The 18,652-nt window shown below is 35.7% G+C and overlaps 1 protein-coding gene across 13 annotated transcripts in view; it reads right to left on the bottom strand.

The window, feature by feature from the left end:
- RyR (Ryanodine receptor) overlaps positions 1-18,652 on the bottom strand; it is a 167,703-nt gene that overhangs the window by 5,299 nt on the left and 143,752 nt on the right. For 8 of the 13 annotated variants that reach the window (XM_076131806.1, XM_076131809.1, XM_076131802.1 and 5 more), the window contains 22 exons: positions 17,584-17,677; positions 17,033-17,161; positions 16,482-16,616; positions 15,802-15,981; positions 15,285-15,405; positions 14,874-14,984; positions 14,508-14,635; positions 14,033-14,163; positions 13,506-13,666; positions 12,258-12,459; positions 11,632-11,793; positions 11,250-11,406; positions 10,588-10,790; positions 9,938-10,141; positions 7,980-8,065; positions 6,381-6,477; positions 5,911-6,042; positions 4,451-4,544; positions 3,011-3,169; positions 1,567-1,666; positions 954-1,105; positions 446-576 (listed from right to left, as the gene is read on the bottom strand). In XM_076131806.1, the coding sequence (XP_075987921.1) occupies positions 446-576; positions 954-1,105; positions 1,567-1,666; positions 3,011-3,169; positions 4,451-4,544; positions 5,911-6,042; positions 6,381-6,477; positions 7,980-8,065; positions 9,938-10,141; positions 10,588-10,790; positions 11,250-11,406; positions 11,632-11,793; positions 12,258-12,459; positions 13,506-13,666; positions 14,033-14,163; positions 14,508-14,635; positions 14,874-14,984; positions 15,285-15,405; positions 15,802-15,981; positions 16,482-16,616; positions 17,033-17,161; positions 17,584-17,677 (3,069 nt within the window). Of the gene's footprint in view, positions 1-445; positions 577-953; positions 1,106-1,566; positions 1,667-3,010; positions 3,170-4,450; positions 4,545-5,910; positions 6,043-6,380; positions 6,478-7,943; positions 8,066-9,937; positions 10,142-10,587; positions 10,791-11,249; positions 11,407-11,631; positions 11,794-12,257; positions 12,460-13,505; positions 13,667-14,032; positions 14,164-14,507; positions 14,636-14,873; positions 14,985-15,284; positions 15,406-15,801; positions 15,982-16,481; positions 16,617-17,032; positions 17,162-17,583; positions 17,678-18,652 lie in introns of all 13 variants that reach the window. The other 5 variants (XM_076131799.1, XM_076131800.1, XM_076131798.1 and 2 more) reach the window with 1 other exon arrangement.

An 18,652-nucleotide genomic window follows, 5' to 3' on the forward strand; every position in this document is an offset into this window, starting at 1 on the left:
TATTAGCAATTAGTCCATTATTCTACACTAGCTGACCCGCGCAACTTCGCTTGCGTCACATAAGAGAGAATGCGTCAAAATTTTCCCCATCTTTGTAACATTTTTTACTCGTACTCTGCTCCTATTGGTCGTAGCGTGATGATATATAGCCTATAACCTTCCTCAATAAATGGGCTATCTAACACTGAAAGAATTTTTCAAATCGGACCAGGAGTTCCCGAGATTAGCGCGTTCAAACAAACAAACAAACAAACAAACTCTTCAGCTTTATAATATTAGTATAGATTAGTCCAATCCGGGAAACGAGCCCGAAAATTCGTGACCATAATACGGACCATTGAGTCAGATCGTTTTCTTAACCAAGAACTTAATTTATACAATACCAAATTGCAATGTGGCTAGCATTTGTAACCTACAATGGCTTAAATTAAAGCTTGGTACTAACTTGGCAGATATGACTAGTTTATCCCAGTGACTCTTTAAGTCGTCGTCCTCCGGTTGTTCAGCGATGTACAGACCGTCGAACTCCAGTTTACGAGCGATTTCTTTCTCACGCTTGAAGATAGCTAGCGGCACCTGAAATATACAACATTAAATTTTATTACTTTTAAACTTAAGCTTTGTTCGTTTAAAATATTTTACGGGAATTAACGCGTGTATGCATTTAATTTTGCGCCGAAACGTCCAGTAATCAAGATATAATCTTAAATTGTATAATTAATCATGCAGCTGTAAAAAGTTTAAACAATGGACCCGCTCGAGTGGCGCACTCGTGCACTATCGAGAAATAAAAAAATATGCATCTATAAGCACAATCTTGACATTGTGTATAAGTATAATAAACAAATTACCAAAGAAAACTAAAAGGCTACAATCACATAAAGATCTTCGACGGAAATAAGGCCCTATTTATCCAGCAATAAAGTTCATATTCAAATGTCTCAAGACCTCACCTTAAGATGATAATAACCAATCAGTATAGCGAGCGAGACGATAGAGTGCAGTATAGCAGCCACTTTGATGATGTGCTCCATGTAGAAGAAGTCCTCGTCTATGTGCACCACTTCTAAACTGTCGTCGTCTTCGCCTGATTCACCGCTACCACCTGGACAATAATAGATGTTGCTTTAGTTAATGTATAAGCAGGTCTTTTTGTGCTAAAATTAGAGGTATATAATTATATTTGGTATTACTTGTTGTGACACTTATAGAAGCATGTGGTGTGCCGTGTTAAAAATCACGAACAAAAACAAAATGAAGCTTTCCGGAGAATCAGTGATGATTAAACTTTATTTATTAAACATTCGTGGGTAACCATCAACAATCCACAATACAAGGCTCCAGACTGAAATCTTTTCAGTGAGGCCTGAGGAGCCTAAAATATTCTGTCAATCGATTTTTTTGGTATTTTATGGGTTATCATTTGGGATATAAATATTTGATCTCAATAACTCCAAAATGACTGCTGTAGACGGAAAAATTGCCACTGAATTTACATTTAAGATCAGATATCCAACATATTGCTGATAATAATGTAGGAGTAAAGAAGAAAAAAGAAAATCGTACCATCTCCACTGCCAGATCCTTGTCCCGAGCCAGAGCCGCCTCCACCGATGATATCGCCAAGTCCTGAACCCTCGCCGCCTTCCGCGTCTAATGTAGACACCTGGAATATTGCACGTTTATGTTTTAATGTCTTTTCTTTATTAAGAACTAGCTGACCCGCGCAACTTCGCTTGCGTCACATGAGAGAGAATGGGTCATAATTTTCCCCGTTTTTGTAACAATTTTCGTTGCTAATCCGCTCCTATTGGCCGAAGCGTAATGTTATATAGCTTGTAGCCTTCCTTGGTAAATGGTCAACACAAAAATATTTTTTCAATTCGAGCCAGTAGTTCCTGAGATTAGCGCGTTCAAACAAACTCAGCTTTAATATTTGTATAGATAAGAGAACCTCGTAGCAAAGTAACAGCCGCGCGCATCCATCTCTAAGGTTAAGCTACGCTTGCCGAGGTTGTTCCGTGGATGGGTGACCATATACTATAATATAATACTCATAACTAAGTACTTAAAAGAATATACAATTAAACTTACACGAAATTCTACCAAATACCACTAAATGGGTATAATATTAACATTAAATACGAAAATAATGTAATTAAAACTACTTAAAAGAAACGACACGAAATATTTAGTGGAAACTATTTCAAACTAATATCAATTCGAAAGAGTATAACCCCAACTGATTAGAATAACGTAAGTAGCATAATAATCAAATTTCGGTTAAAAATCTCCAAAGCGTAGGCTTACCCAGCTAAGACATAAAACGTAATAATAGTGCGATTTAATATTGCCAGTAGCGCCATCTAGTGAAAGCGCCAGTGCAACCGCAAAGCGGTGGAGCGGTTTTTTTCCGATTGTCGCTGTTTTCCGTGGGAATGAGATATTTTCCCGGAGTAAAAAGTAGCCTATGTCCTTTCTCGGATATCAAAGTATCTCCATACCAAATTTCACGCAAATTGGTTCAGTAGTTTAGGCGTGATTGAGTAGCAGACAGACAGACAGACAGACAGACAGACAGACAGAGTTACTTTCGCATTTATAATATTAGTATGGATTTGCAATCATTTAATGATGTCTTTTAAAAGCTATTGAAAGACACGCGAAGAAAGTATGTACGTTTTAGGCTTGCGTAAGGTGGCGAATTTTCTTTTCTGGTGGAAGCCTGAGAGTAAGAAAATAATAGACAATTTCAAGTTTAATGATTCCTCATCTCTTTGCTTGCATCACAATTAAATGTGGGTTTTATGTTTACCTTTCCATATATTACCGACCTATCAATTCTGGAAGGAAACTCTTAAAAAGGTTCTGTTCTTCAGTGTCACTGATATTTTGCTTTGGAAATTAAAAAATCGCTTGAATGCGTTTCAAATTTATCTACTCCTAACTATTGTGTCTTGTAGTTACCAACACTATATACATTCTAACAAAAATCCTTACAATAATGTACCTTATAAAACAGCAGCACAAAGTTGATACAGAAGGCAAGCACGAGAGCCACGTATTTCAGATTGTAGAAGTTCCTCGCTAGGAACGAGACCGCGCGGCGCGTGTACTGCGACAGATCCACCTGCTGCAGGGCTGACGGAGACGGACCTTGCACGGCCTGCTGGAAGGGCACCAAGTGAAGAGCAAGTGAGTATTATGTGTAGTGTAATAAGTAAAGTTATTTGGTGTAATTTTGAATCTGATTGAAGTTTTGGAAGTTGATTAAGATTTGATATCGTATGATTCAATGTACGAAGTAGTAGTACTATCTTATTTGGCTAAGCCTTTTCTTCTAGTTTTGCAAATTTAACCTTGTCTGCATTTTTTTTTGCTTAGATTTTAGTAAATATTGTTTTGTTTGTCGCAACGTATGCAAGGTTTGTCGCAACGTATGCAAGGTTTGTCGCAACATGTGCTAGGTTTGTCGCAACTTATGTTTAATTATCTGCAACAGTGACTAATTTCGATCTATTTTTGCGGCTTCTCTCGAATATTATTTGACATTTGATGCTATCTACGAGTATGTTGGATTTGATGAAATGGTTGATTTAATAATTGATGAATTTTGATGATGCCAATGAATTAAGCGAATTTGGTGATAGTTAAGTTGATGATTGTAAGTTTATGATGTGAATCTTAAAGCTAAAATCTATTATTTTATATATTGACATAATTCTAGAGGTAAAATCGTTTAATGTATGTATTACCTTTTTCTTCGGATATTTTTTTGAGCGTCCAAGCTGCATGAAGTAGCAGAAATGGTTGCGTAATATTAACGTAATTAATGTATTATATTATGATAAACTACAAAATGTCGATGTAGAAGCGGAGTGCCAAATACATTCCATACATACTTTACAACAATTACATAATGAATAAAGCGTACGTCTTATATTTCGTGGATTACAAAATCATGAGTACGGTGTTGACGGCAAAGGCTACATAAAGTAATTTATCTTAACAGTTAGTACCTAGTACCTACATATTAAGCGATTTAATGTTGGAGATCGCGTAAGAACCTAATTTGCTCTCAACGTGTGTAAAAATCCGTTCTAACGGTTAGTTATTGTAACTACCCGATAAGTTGGTAGCAATATTGGACACATAACTTTTATTCTGCCGAATCCCGAACAGCGCGTTTTGTTTGCTAGGTGGTTTAGCAGTTCTGGATCGCAAATAGCGGTACCAGAATTTCTCTCGTAGTCCAGGGAGGTTTTAGTCGGTAAGAATCTGACATAACCGTATTCTCAACCCCAAGAGAGTCAGGTATCTTATGGAAGAATTCCCCGTCAAAGGTGGTTTAGCAGAATTATCTTTTGTTAGTAACGAAATATGGACCAGTTTGTGATACTTTGATATTTTATACTAAGCTAATACAGTCAATATTTTGTGTAAATGTTACCTTCTTGCTCTCAGCTTCGATGGCGGACATGGCTGCTTGTTGTACGGCCTGAGCTTCCATCCTCTCTTGAGCTTGCTTCTTGGCTTGTTCGCCTCTGTAATGTTAGGCAACTGTTTAGGCAGGTGTTGGTTTGTGTAGAGGCTGTTTATGAAAGTCAATAGCGTGGCTTTTAGGAAACTATAATAATTCTGTGTCCGAATAATGTATACATTTTAAAGTATCATCGTTAATTTTAAGATTTTTAGGTAAGTATAAGTCGTATAGTTTCCAAGAAAACACTAAATTTGTTTATTATATCCAAGTAAAGCAACTACTTTCACTCGACGACCCGATAATCCACGAACACTAAATATATTTAAGGCTGCTGATATTTAAAAACATGCTAGCTTTATCACAAACCACGCTATTGACTATACATTTGAGCACATAATTAATTACATTGACATTACAATGTGATGTAATATTAGGTAATACAAATGTCGATATTCTAACAACTCCTAAAATGAAATATTCCCGCGTCATAGAGGACTTGAAATATATCTTGACGATGTAATATGATTGACTCTCAGCGAACATTTATAATGATAGCGAATTTACTACAAAACATTAAACTGTGGTCTTTGTCTCGATGAGAGAAAGAGAGCGAGAGAGAGAAAGGAAGAGAGAGGGAGAGGGGAGATGACGCGGAAGAGAAAAGAAAAAGAGGGGTAGCAGAGACACGGGGGAGGGATTGGAGGGGAACGGAGACAAGAATAAAATAAATGAACAAACAACTAGGAAACTGATTATTTTTGGCGACGACAAAACAATAATATAAAAGTAAGAACAGGAGTGAGAGAGCGAAACAAAGCTAGGAAGCGGAAAAGACGGAGTAAGAAGAAAAGAGAGACTGGAGAAGAAAAACGTGACAAGAGACAATAAATTGACTTAATTCTCTGTCTATTTCTAGATAGAGAGAAGAAGGTAAAAAACCAATATGAGTTGATGCTTCACTATGACGAACTACGGAACTAACGACATTGTGACGTTATAGAAATACATACCCATACTGAGCCCTAAAACAAAAGTTCAGTTTAACAAATCGTCACAATATATGAAACATTATAATAGAATAAACAGTGGAAAAATAATGTCAACGTCAATATCATCAGCGTAACCTCTTACAACTATATTTGAGTCGGCTTCTGTCATCAGATGCAGCCGAATACCAGTATTTTACAAGATGCGACTGTCTTTCGGACCTCCACAACTATTATTGACGTTAAGTTATAACACGATACTCCTCGATGTTATAAATAAACGTCAATAATCAAACTTTTTTCGTTAAATCAAATTTGGTTTAGTGGAAAATAATAACATACCATGGCACGAACCTAAAAACGACATGTTTAAAATTTACTTTTCTAATTGTATTGAGCTTTAATATTAAGGTTATTTTATTTATATAAATAGTAACATACCCTAGAAGGTCAATGAGTGACGGTGGTCTTTGTTCCTCGGGATGGTCGGCGCCTTCGTCCGGAGATACCTCAGCCTCCTCGCCGGAAGATGGCGTTGATGTGCTCGGTGATTCGTGCGGTTTCACTTGTATCCTGGGAATAATACAGTTCTATTATGAAGTACTTACAGTTATAGCAATATTCTTAGATAAATAGAAAATCTGAATTCGGAAGAGTTGAATAAAATTTCAGAATGAGAATTCATTTAGTTCGAGTAATAGGTGCAAGTGAGCTAAGATTATTGTAGGCGTACTATAATTAGCTCGTAGTTTGATAATGATAAATGCCTATGCCTTTTCCATCAGAGAAACTTCCCTAACGATTTACGTTAAAGTTAACTATAATTTTATTGGCACTATAGTCCCAGAATTCCATTGAGTATAGGCCTTTCATTGTGTTTATTTTTTGTATAGTTTGAAAACTATACGTACTGTCCATTGTCTTCTTTAGTGATATCCAGTCCGAAAGCAGAAACTTGCATCTGTCCAGTGTCGTCAGCCGGTGGTAACGCTGGTAGTAGTCGAGAACCTGTTGCAGAGAAGAGGTTTATCGTATCGCTGAACTAATCAGGTTAGATTTAATATAAACCATGTAACTAATAGCTTTATGATGATTTGATAAACCTTTATTATATTTATAAATCATAGCACTGATAAAAATACATGAGTACCGTTTTGATAAAATAGTAAAACAAAGGCAAATCTGGCTAAATTTTGAATTCGAAATCAAGAAAATTTTGCTTTATCTACTTAAAATTTGGGAATAAACTACTTTCGTTTTTTTATACTTATAAAATTTTGAATATATTCAATACATTTCTTTTTTAATTCACAGAATATTTTTACAAAAACATCACATTTAGTAAAAAAAAAACGACAACATTGACACAGAACATCGAATTAATAAGAAATAATGGCGCTCGGTGGTGCAACAGCCAATAACATCCAATTTAATTTTGTTACACATCAAATAAAACGTGTAGTAACCAATTTTAATAATTTTAGTGATTTAGTCTTCATTATTTCAATAAAATGTCGCACCGAGGATGTTATACTTTAACAGTAATAAATTATTTATAAACGCATAAATATTTCTCTCTCTGTCTTTCTAATAAATGTCGTATAGGCTCTGATTAGTTACAGTGTTTTGTCTTTTTCACACCTATACGTTTTCATAATCGATTGAAAGTGATAAACACTGCATAAAAGAGCTTATACGATTATGTAAAACAAGTTTTTTGTCATTATAAATTTATTTTCGCTAGATAAAACACAATATACTTTCTTTTTCTTTCATACCAGAAACGTGCTACGCGTGAAAGAGACAAATAAATGCGTTTATAAATAATAACATGTAGGTACAGCCGTTGTGTAGAGTATAGACAGTGTTTGTTAACTTACCTTCACCATTATCCAAATGCAGATCTGTTATATCATATAATAGTTATTACAATAATATTAAATACATATACAAGTTGACGTCACGTTCATTATATTATTACAATTCACTTTACATGTACAATTGTTAAACCTGCGTTTGGCGATTAAGTGTTTCGTGTTGTTGGTGCTTTTGGTCACATGGCAATGTCATATTTATCCCTGTCTATCCGACACTAGATCCCGTCATAGGTCACATTAAAAAACCATCATTCTAAAAATTGATGCCACAAATTAAGAAGATTTGAATCATGGATGTAAGTATAATAAACCATTTTTGACACTTTGTTGAAATCATCATTCTGTGACTATTTATTATGCTTTTGTTAGTCACACAGACTTATACCTTCGTATTTTTAGAAGTAAAAATTTGTTGCTTCCAATCATAGTTTGTCTACCGAGGTAAGTACGATTAAGTTCATAGATAATCTGAAATCGACCTCGGGACAAAAGCCAATGCAAATTTAAGTATTCTCATATACCATTTTATTTTTCGACTCCAGTGACCAAAAGCGTTGTAGTGCGAAGCTAGCACTCTGTATACCTGTGTGTTCTTACTTGACTGGTTTGCAAGCAACCTGTGCCTCAACTGACCGATTTTCTCCTCCTCCGTTGGTTCGGGAGGCACCTCCTCCGTCTGTGGTCCTCGCATCAAGCCCAGTAGCACACCGAATATGTACCTGAACAACAAAGTTTTATGAACTTGGCCCATATTTTACCGAGTGTCAAGAGAGTGCATTGAAATTGAAAATAGGGTGATTGAGGAAAGGTTTGGATATTTAAAGAAATTGCTTTCTGGTTGTATGAAGACTACTTTATTTCGAAAAGGGCACATGTTATATGTGTTTGTTATGTGAGATGTACCCTTTCCCTTTCAAACTTGTTCTTGTATTAAGAAAAAGGGTGTTTCAGGATAGATTAGTGGATTTAAAATTTGTGCTATAAAAGGTCTGGTAAGGTAATCAAGTGTAAGTTTTAGAACTATTGTGCTATTCTACTACACTTATAAGTCACTACGACAACGTCAAATCTTAACTAATATTCTAATAAATTATTGGTCTAAAATGTTAGGGGGTGCGTTTGGGAATTGTGTTGAAGCATCTAGAAGAATTGCGTGCACAATTACTTATATTATTGTTGTACGTCGAGTAATTCACACTACTCGTATTTTCACTGCTCGTATTTGTACTCCAAGCGTAAATACGCACACTGGGTTGTCAAAAATATCGTATACATATGAATCTATCTTCTACTTAAGTTATGTTCTACAAAACTTAGCCATCATTAGTTTCTTTCTATGGTATGTTTTTCATTGCCATCCAAATACGTCCGTAATTCTCTCATATATTTAACTTTATCCGTATAACCATGCAACAATGTTATAAACACTGAATACAACTAAAAGTGTTGAAAAAGCTTTCTATAGCTCTCAAAGTGCACAAATAATTCAAACTTAACAAATATTTTATTAATTTGTGATTTATTAGCGTTTCTGTTGCTTACATAAAACTTGCCTTTTATAAAGATAAAAGTCGCATTTAAGAACTATTTGATAAATTATAACAGTTCCTTAAATAAATCTTTCTTTGCGTGCACGTTGCGTTACGCAAGTTATACGTAATATGAACTTGCACGTACATTTGTCTTAATAGGTACGTAAACAAAAAACAAGATTACCCTCTTATTCATAAACACACTATAAACCTATTTTAGTTAAACAATTACTAAAATATGTTTTCTCTCTTTCATTTCGCTAAGGAGTGAAAGAAACAAAACACTTTATAAGCCTTTCATAACTTCATATATTTTTATGAATAAGAGGGATAGTGTCTTTGAATCTCATTACTCTTAATACTATTGTTCTTATATCGTTAATACTTTTTTTTCCTCTTACAACAGAATCGCCATTATTCTTCCCCTTATATTCACAAATTAATAAAATTCCATATAAAACATCAATGGATAATAGTGAAGCATTTACCAATGACTGTGCATCAAACGTGGCGTGTAACAAACGATCCAATCATCATGATATTCGATTATCGACCTTATTACCAAAAACTTAATGATCAATGTCTATTATTTGAGATTAAAGAGAATGACTGCCATACATCAAATAATTTCTTCATAATCAAATTTTATCCTTAAGGAGCAGTATTTTCATAAAATGTTCCATATTTCTGCATCACGTTTTAGGAGACAAGAACAAAACACACGTACAACCTTACGTATTTTTAGGGTTCCATAGTCGAATAGTGAAAAACGAAACCCTTATAAATTCATCACGTCTGTCTATCTGTCCGTCTATTCCTATTTCATCAACCATTTCATTTACTTTTTACAAACTTGAGTTAGAAAAATACGACGTAGGTACACGTACGAATGCGTAGCCTTGATTATAATTAGGACCGAATATACTATAATAGTTTAAGTTACGATTTTACTTACTGACTTTTATAGTTAACTTAACAATTATTCACGTTAACTGTAAAATTTCTCTCCAGTAATCCCATACAATAGACATTGACCACACATACTACAATTAAACTCACCTAACTACAACCAGAACGCCATATCCGAGGTAATAGAACAGATAGAAGAACATCTTAAAGAATCCCACAGCGAGGTCGGCGGGCGGCATCTGCTGCATGTCTGCGATCTTCTGCTTTATGTTAGAAGGAGATAAGGACGAGAATGCCGTGGAGAAACCGTCTTTGACCGATTGAAGACCGCGGCGGAAGGGATCTTTGCCGGCTCTGAAACAAATGAAGAATTTATTGTATTGATAACAGCATTCGAGAGATGACTTTTCGATATGTTATTGCGTACAAATTAGCAAGATGCAAGAAAATACTCAATAAATGGGCGATATAAACTTGCAGTTTCGGATCAAGTCTGGTCAAGTATTTTACGTTTGTTTTGGTTTCTTTGCTCAGCATTTTTGGAATAAACAGCACAAAATGTGATTTCACGTCCATCCGCCGAAAAATCAAGTTAATGTAATAACCTTGTTACTCAAGGAAAGCTAAATGCCCCTTCATACAATGTACCTTGTCACAAAAATAAATGATTAACCCATCGTTGAAAATGGCTAACAAACCCAAGTGACATGGACTACCCAAAAAGTAGCCACTAAAAATAATCTGAAAGAAATCCGCCCAATAATTACAACAAATATGGTTCATAAAGTATTACTACATACCTTTCATCATCATCATCTCCCATATACATATAACTGGCCTCCCTGTTCTTGGGTCCTCCGGCGGACTCCTCACTGGCAGCCATCAGTCCCGACGCATGAGTCATTTCAAAGATGGCGTCTTCGCAGAAGTTCACGAACGCCTCCAGCTTCTCCTTGTCACCACCTTCCGTTACGATGGAGTAGAAGAACGCACGTTTTGATTCCTGGGGGAAAAGGTAAAAAAGTTTGATTATAACGGGAAATCATCATTCAACCTTAAAACATCTTTATAACAGTTATTTAGTAGATATCCCACAAAACTACTGATGCAGTTATCATGTAGGTCAAATGACGTTTACAGCTTTTATTTTTTGTCATCCACATTAAGCATTTGAAAGAGTGTATAATATTTAACCATTGTTTTTTGGTCGGCCATATATTATAGCGGACAAGAACACGACACTAGGCAACTATTAAGAAATTGGAGAAGCCTAATAAGGCTGTCAGAACTAGTAATTGAACCCTAGATCGTAGACATGAAACAAACAAACCAAATCCAGGGCTTTCTGCAAAAAATACCTAAATATTTGTGGAACTTGCCAAATTATATCTCTTTTGACAGGAAAGCGAACTTAGAGCATCAGATCCTATTTATATCATAAAAAATCACCATTTATACATACCTTAATCTGCGGCTTCTCCCATTGTTCGATGTTAGACTCCTTGATCTCAAAGTATACTCGCTCAATCCTCTTGGAGCCGCCCATGATCTCGATACGACCTAAGAACGGCTCGAAGTAGTTCAGTACTGATCCGGCAGTTTCCAGGAAACGGGCTAACCTGGGGGTTTAAAAGTTTATAAGAGTCAATGATATTTGAAAAATCGTGTGTGCGCGTACTGTATGTATACCATTACGGGCCTTATTTTTGAGTATAATGCTTAAGCATTTACAAATTTGGTTATAAATCACAATTAATCAGTTTAGTCGCTAGAGAATTTTACACCGATAAATCAAAGAAGGTTTTCAACTTAGTTATTAAAAATTTACTGGACTCATATCTTACCTAGGTTCATTAGGCATATGTTCGGACAAGTTGGTGAGCAGCACAGCTAAATTGAAACCGATTTCCTTGGCGGGCTCGTGGAACCGGTCGCAGAAGCCAACATAGTCTAGTTTACCGTCGTGGTTCGTCTCACAACAAGCTAGCAGGAACTCGATCTCTTCACTGGAAATGGAGAAAGGAGTTAAATGAACTGATATGTCAAGGGTCTAAAATATATTTACGTAATTTTGAAAGTAAAAGAAAAGCACGTTCGCTGTGATTGACAGTTTCACATTTCAGAATCAATGTAATGCTGATGATCGCTCATTTAGAATTTCATATAGAAAAAAAATGTTTAACAGCAGGTTAAACATTTCTTTCGATCACAATCATGCTACATTAAAAGTAATTTTATCACAATCATCTTTAGAACTCAGACATAAATCCGAAACAACTGTTTTGACAAGTAAAGGTATGCTTGAATGCAAACACCGTCTCAAATTATCACTTAAAGAAAGTGGTCCGGATTAAACCAGCTCTGATTGAAAATATCCGCCAGATTCAATTGGTCACAAATTAAGTTTAGGACCTATTGTCAATATCTTTCCTTCCTATCGCAAAAGAAAATACAGTCTGTAACTACTTACGGTGTATAACTCTTTTGCTGTTCCATCTTTTCCTTAAAGTCTTTAGGTAGAACCCATCCATCATTGTTGCCATCGATCTCCTGGAAGCTGGGGCTGGAAGTCAGGTCCTTCAGCTTGAGGAACATGTCGAAGTACTTGAGGATCAGCTCCACGTTGGAAGCAGACTCCACAAGCGTGTCCACCATCTGTTTACCGATGGTGCCTGGGAAGAAAAATATTTCAATAGTTTTCATGACATTATTACTACTATTTCTATTACTACTATTACATTATTTTGTTCTTTGCGAGAAAAAGGTGTGATTTTATGGGTGTAATATTAATTCTATGAAATAACGGAGCGGATAGAGTATTTTTTTAAATACTGGAGCGTTATCGTTGGCGTAGAAGGAAAGAAAATAACTCATTGTTAATATTGGTTTCGTAGTTTTATGAATTTGACAAAATATTAGTTTACAATTTACTTATTTGCTCAACAGTTGTTTAACTTAGTTATGTACGCCGACTAGAAATATGTATTTGGGACTGGATGTTAATCAAAATAAAGTTAAACTCCTTTTTCTATAAAATATTTGAACAGCTAAACAAGTTTTAAGGTTAATGTTAATACATATACCTTAAAACAAATACAAAACCGAAATGAAATACATAATACAGGATATTTTAGTACCGCGTCTCTGAATTATAGTTGCCAACTCGCTGCCTAGATGGCGTTGTGCATTGAAATTAAAACGCGCTATGGTTTCGTTACCGTCGGGCGTATAAAGCCTTCAACTGTTAGGAATGAATTTTGTATGACTTCAAAAGTCAACCTTGTTATTTTACAAATTTTTGACAACCCCTTAAGACAGCTTGAGGGGTAAAAAATACCCTTGAATATAACTAAATGGCTATAGAGTACATGATGGGATTCTATGCGTGAATACGTTTCCATGCACAGACATTCCATGATAAAAGTATGAATGCCACTTTGTAAAGTTATTGTTTGTCACTTTTTATTTTAAAGAACGCAAGAACAAAGTGATTCCGCGCGTAAGTTCAAAGGCCTCTTTCACCAGTTCTAGGTGGGAATTGGTTAGCGTAACATACGTTATCTGTCACTTTATCCATCGGGTAGGTAATCCAGCATCCATTTATTTCTTAATTTATTAATTGGAAAACAATATAAGCTTAAAGTTTTACATCAAGACGCTTAAAGAAATAAATTTCACTACTGTATAGGCGTGATGCAATAAATGAATAAAATCTCACCGTTTACGACGTTTCCTTCAAGCATAGACAACATCATGGTGATCATGTCTTTCTGAAGGTTGAGCAGCTCCTTCAACAGGTCCACTTGTGACGAGTGCTTAGATAACTTGTCTTGCATGTGAGAGAATAAGAACAGGAAACCTCCTACCGCGTCCCACAATCTAGAAGAATAGGTTTGTATTAGTATAGTAAAGCACAATGTGTTTGTTGTTAAACAAGCGGCCAGTATGTATATGAATAAATTATGTAATAAATCTTATCCTTACGTGATGTAATGAGTTTGCTTCAAGTTTATTGCCTTCCAAAGAGAAAATATTTTAGGAATTATTCTTACTATAATTTATTATTGTTAAGTAAAAATATAATTGGTTATATTGTGGCAATCGTGACCTTATTTGAACTTAGCTTTTCATTCATTATAAAAGGTTTAGGTACGTATATTAATAGCTTATAGTCAAAAAAATGTTATATGCTTGCAAATTCTTCTAAATATTATTATAACTAATCAAGTAATATTTCGTCGGTACCTTGAGTGCGCCAAAGCCTGTTGATTCTGTGTACAGGGACCCTGGATGACCTCAGTGAGTGTGTTGAATACTTGTGACGCGACGCCAATAGCTTTGAAGAAGTTCGCCTTACCGGCCGGGTCGATCAGTTCCTAAAAGAAATGTACAAGTTCAGTAAGAAAATTAGAACCAACGCGATCATCTGCTTCCAACTAAGCAGTGCAGTAGCTTGTTCTATTGTGACCAGACAACTCAGAAATATATTTATATATTCCTAAATACATACAAAGGCGGACTTAACACCCAAACTAAATATAGTTTCTAATGCTCATCACGAAAATATTTTCCCTGGATTGACTTATAACTTTCCCTAGGGACGCAGCGGTTACTGAGCGAGGTACCTAACCATTTTAACGGCACCAAACATGGTCAAAGTATGTTTTTTGTAGCTGTGGGTTGTTAAGATTATTTAAAACAATCAAAGGCTTTAGCTTACCTTGCTGGAGTAATGCCAGTAGAAGTCCATGATAGACTCTTGCAGTCGCAGCAGGTAGTCCACAGTACAGATGACCACGTTGACTGTCGTCGTGTTACCGGCTTGCGTTCTCAAGTAGTTCTGCCAATCTGTTTAAAAAGTTATAAAACATCTTACAATATTTTGTGACATTTTAGTTAATCACATAAGGTTTGCTTACTGTTTTGTAACACATTCATTCATATATATTACTGAATTTATATTTTTTAAAGTGTTTTTTTTAACCTTTAGTTATAATTAACAAAATATGCTGTCTTCGCCATGCTGCCTGTATCTCTGCTATGTTATGTGTTCTTTATTTCTTATTTAATACATTTATACACGCACCCAAGTTGTGTCCTTCACAGGTCAGTTGTATGAATCGGAACAGCGCGCACGTGAACTCCGCGTCGTGCATGTTCTTCTCACCGGCGGCTCCTTCTAGACCCACACCCAGACCTAAAGAAAGGAGGTAAATAGTCATCATTAAGTTTTAAACGAAATCTTTTAAGTCATAGCTCATAATAATAGAATTACAAAAGGTTCTTGAAGAATTGCATGCCTTAAAATCTCACGGCTGTCGATTTTGAAGCAATCTCGAAATGAGCATGATCATTATTAGAAATATTTCAACTCATGTGCTACAAAGTAGCTATTGCTTAATATATGCTTACGTGTCAGTATATAGCATGTGTAACTATATCATAATGCAGCTGGACCAATGCTGCTGACATTATTTCGATAAAAAAGATAGTATACCTTCAGCTTTAGTATTCCTCTCGAAGGCATCCAGATCCAGCACAGAGCAAGAGTTCATGAGACCAGCTATCGATGTGAAGAAGCCCACGTCCTTCTTGTCCTTCAAGTGGTTCAGCATACCCTGGGGAGACACGAGTGGTTTTAATACAGTTCTTTTGAAAAAAAAATTAAGTAAGTGAAAACTAACAATAGGAATTCAGCTGAAAATTTACTTTTTCGCCTGTAGTTTGTTTTAAGGTATCCTCTGTCAAATAATTTACCTCTCAAACAATTACAATGATTTCTCAACTATTCACCGAGATAAATAGTAGCCACCGTGAATTCTATTTATGCATAAAATCACAATTCAAATCGTAAAGTATTTCGTAAGTAAATCGTATGTATTTTATTTAGTAAAAATAAAAATTCTTTTCTTGATATAGGTAAGTACTTATTGCCAGTATTTTCCTCACAACTATAGACTAGTCAATTAACAATTGCGATAAAAACCACGTTATATAAATAATTATATACTCACCATTTGAATGTCAATATTACCGCCCCTCAATATCGAAATACCGAGCTGCAGCGTCTTCATCACCATGTCACTGGGGACGCCCTTCGACGCAGATATGTGAAGTAACACCATCTCTGCCACTCCTCGGTCAGCGAGCCGGGCTTGGTGGAATAACAGCTTCTGTTTCTCCATTTCTTGTTCCTGTATTCATAAATATATCGTAAAGTAATTTACCGGCAAAAAAAATTGCCTTTCTTATGTATTGTCTTAGACCTTTGCTTAGCAGTGGGACACAGAAACAGGCTAATAGAAAAAAATAAAAAAAATATTGTATAGGAAAAATCTGATAGACAAAAAAATGCTAAAATTAAAGATTTAATTTATAGGCAAAGATTTCACAGCTATATAGACTCGAGACTAGATTCGAGAATTGCTCCCTGGACTTGTAGTCCCCGAAATAATTTTGAACACAACAAATTTAATACATGAGCAGACTGAACAACAAAGAGGATCTCTCAAAATCGTCAATTTTGAACTAATATCACTATACATACCATAAACATATCCACAGTTTTCTGCATGTAACAGACGAATAATATTTTAAAATATTTTTTTACTGGTAATGACGTCAGTACATCACCTTAAGATCCAACACAATATAAAATCAACCCTGTACTTATTAATATAAGATTCAAACTCACATGAATGCTAGCTCTGCCCTCTTCTTCGCCTTCTGCTTCGCCACCACCCTCTTCTTCTTCGCCGCCGCCTTCTTCTTCTTCTTCACCGCAAGACTTGGCTATGATATGTGCGTACGACATGTAGAGAGGATCCTCCTGCAATGTTGAATAATAAATTATAGTTATATTAAGTACGTCTAAGCTACTGTTTACGTTGCTGTAGCAGTATTTGGCGTGAATTTTTCACTTGTTCCAACCATAGAGAAACTATTTATCATAGGCGAATAGAAATGAAATTCCGTTTATTTCAACAAGTGACGTTTGGTGAAAAAAAAGACTCTCACATCTGCACCATTAATTATATGCGTAAATGAAACATCCGTATTGTTAAGCTACGTCACTTCGAGTCATAGTCTCTCGACGCAACGGCCTGGTCTTTTCATTTCGAAAAAAAAAACTGCTCTAAATCAAACCATATTATTACCTAGCATACTCGTACTAGTATTTTTAACAGGAAGTTCAGGTATACATCTAAAAGCTCGTAAAATTCTTTCTATAGACAGGTACAGTACCTGCAAAGCGCCAGATCTTTCAGTCATGGCTCCCCGGCAGAAGGTGGTGACCAGCTGCGTCAAAGGATCCGGCTTGCCTTCCTCTTCCACCACGTCGCTCTTTTTCAGTTCTGCATCCTCGAAAGATTGCTGCAATAACAAGTCTCGTTAGAATTGCATCCAGCTGTATCGCGATTAAAACTCGACTGAGACGTAACTTTTGGAAGACTTAAAACATAGAAACGCTGAGTCTTCCAAATGGAAATAAATTTGTGTATCCGATTGGAGGTAATGCGTCCTGGCTTTTTTAAGGTTACTGTTGTAGGAACACCGCGACGTTTTAGTCGGAATGCCCATAAACCGTAACGACTTACTTAGAAACGGTGGGAGAGCCCAATAAACCCCAGCGCTATCTCCTAAGGCAACATACAGTAATGCATTTTCACCCGTAAAAAAAGGTTTGCTTTATCCACAGATCTATTATTTTGTAGAAAAACACATACTTATAGTCAGGATACTAATGTTTCATTGCTACGATCTAACACAATTAATGATGAAAGCAGTTTGCTCACCGTTAAATCTTCAATCATAACTTCTTGTCCAACGTTTTCTTCCTCCAGCCACAGCTCGTAGTACGTGCGAGCGAATATGTTGCACGCTCGATGTCTGTACAAATAACAATCAATTAATATCCCGTACTTAGTCTTTTTAAATATAGTACAACTATCCAGTCAAATTGCAAGTTTCATAAAGAACGCAACACCATGAAAAGTTTTATTATAGCAGCACAATTTATTAATCTTATTACTACGGCATCTGTTCATATAAGTATAAGAATCGACAATTAATAAAGATATTGGCTTCCTTTTAATGGAACTTTCTAATGGACTAAAATAGACTTCAGCGATTTGCACTATTGTCGCTGACAAAACAACATGCAATGAACACAGCGTTTTGTAAATCTTACAAAGACTTCTTTCATATAGAAGTTGCATCCACAATCTCATGGCTTAGTGGTAAAGATGTGAGTATCTTTACCACCGTCTCATACCTACCGACTAAGTTTATAAAGATGCACAGAGCGCAGGCAAGCCATCGCGGCACGTTTCCTCGCGGCACAAAGCACGCGGATCCAGTTGTCTGACCGTTGTTTAGGCTTCGTCGCCTTGTTAGTTCCGTAGCGGCATGCACAATACGTACACGTACAACAACTAATACACTCGTTTTACATCAAAACAAACCATTTTCATACAAAATAGATACCTGTTACGAAGGTGTTTAGTAGAGATAAGGGCTATAGAGTAAGAAAATCTGCGCACGCATGGGTCGGGGGTTAATTTATTTAACATAGCTTTGTAGTATATTTACAGCTTTGTAGTCAACGTAGTAGTGACGCATAATATTGTTTTTTGTTTTGTTAATATTATGTACAGAAAAAATCTAACGTTGCTTAGGTATTTTTGAGTAGGTTATTTATTATGATAGTTTTGTAATAATTTTGGTCACAAACTGACAAACAAACAAAGGACACCAATTGTGTATCTGATTATGTCAGTCATAGTTATAGTTATTTTCAAACAAAAACGTATTTTATGCCAAAAACTACTCCCAAAAATATTGGACATTTTCAAACACTCTGTC

The sequence above is a fragment of the Anticarsia gemmatalis genome, chromosome 26 (assembly GCF_050436995.1).
Source record: "Anticarsia gemmatalis isolate Benzon Research Colony breed Stoneville strain chromosome 26, ilAntGemm2 primary, whole genome shotgun sequence".
In the NCBI taxonomy this organism is placed as follows: Eukaryota; Metazoa; Arthropoda; class Insecta; order Lepidoptera; family Erebidae; genus Anticarsia; species Anticarsia gemmatalis.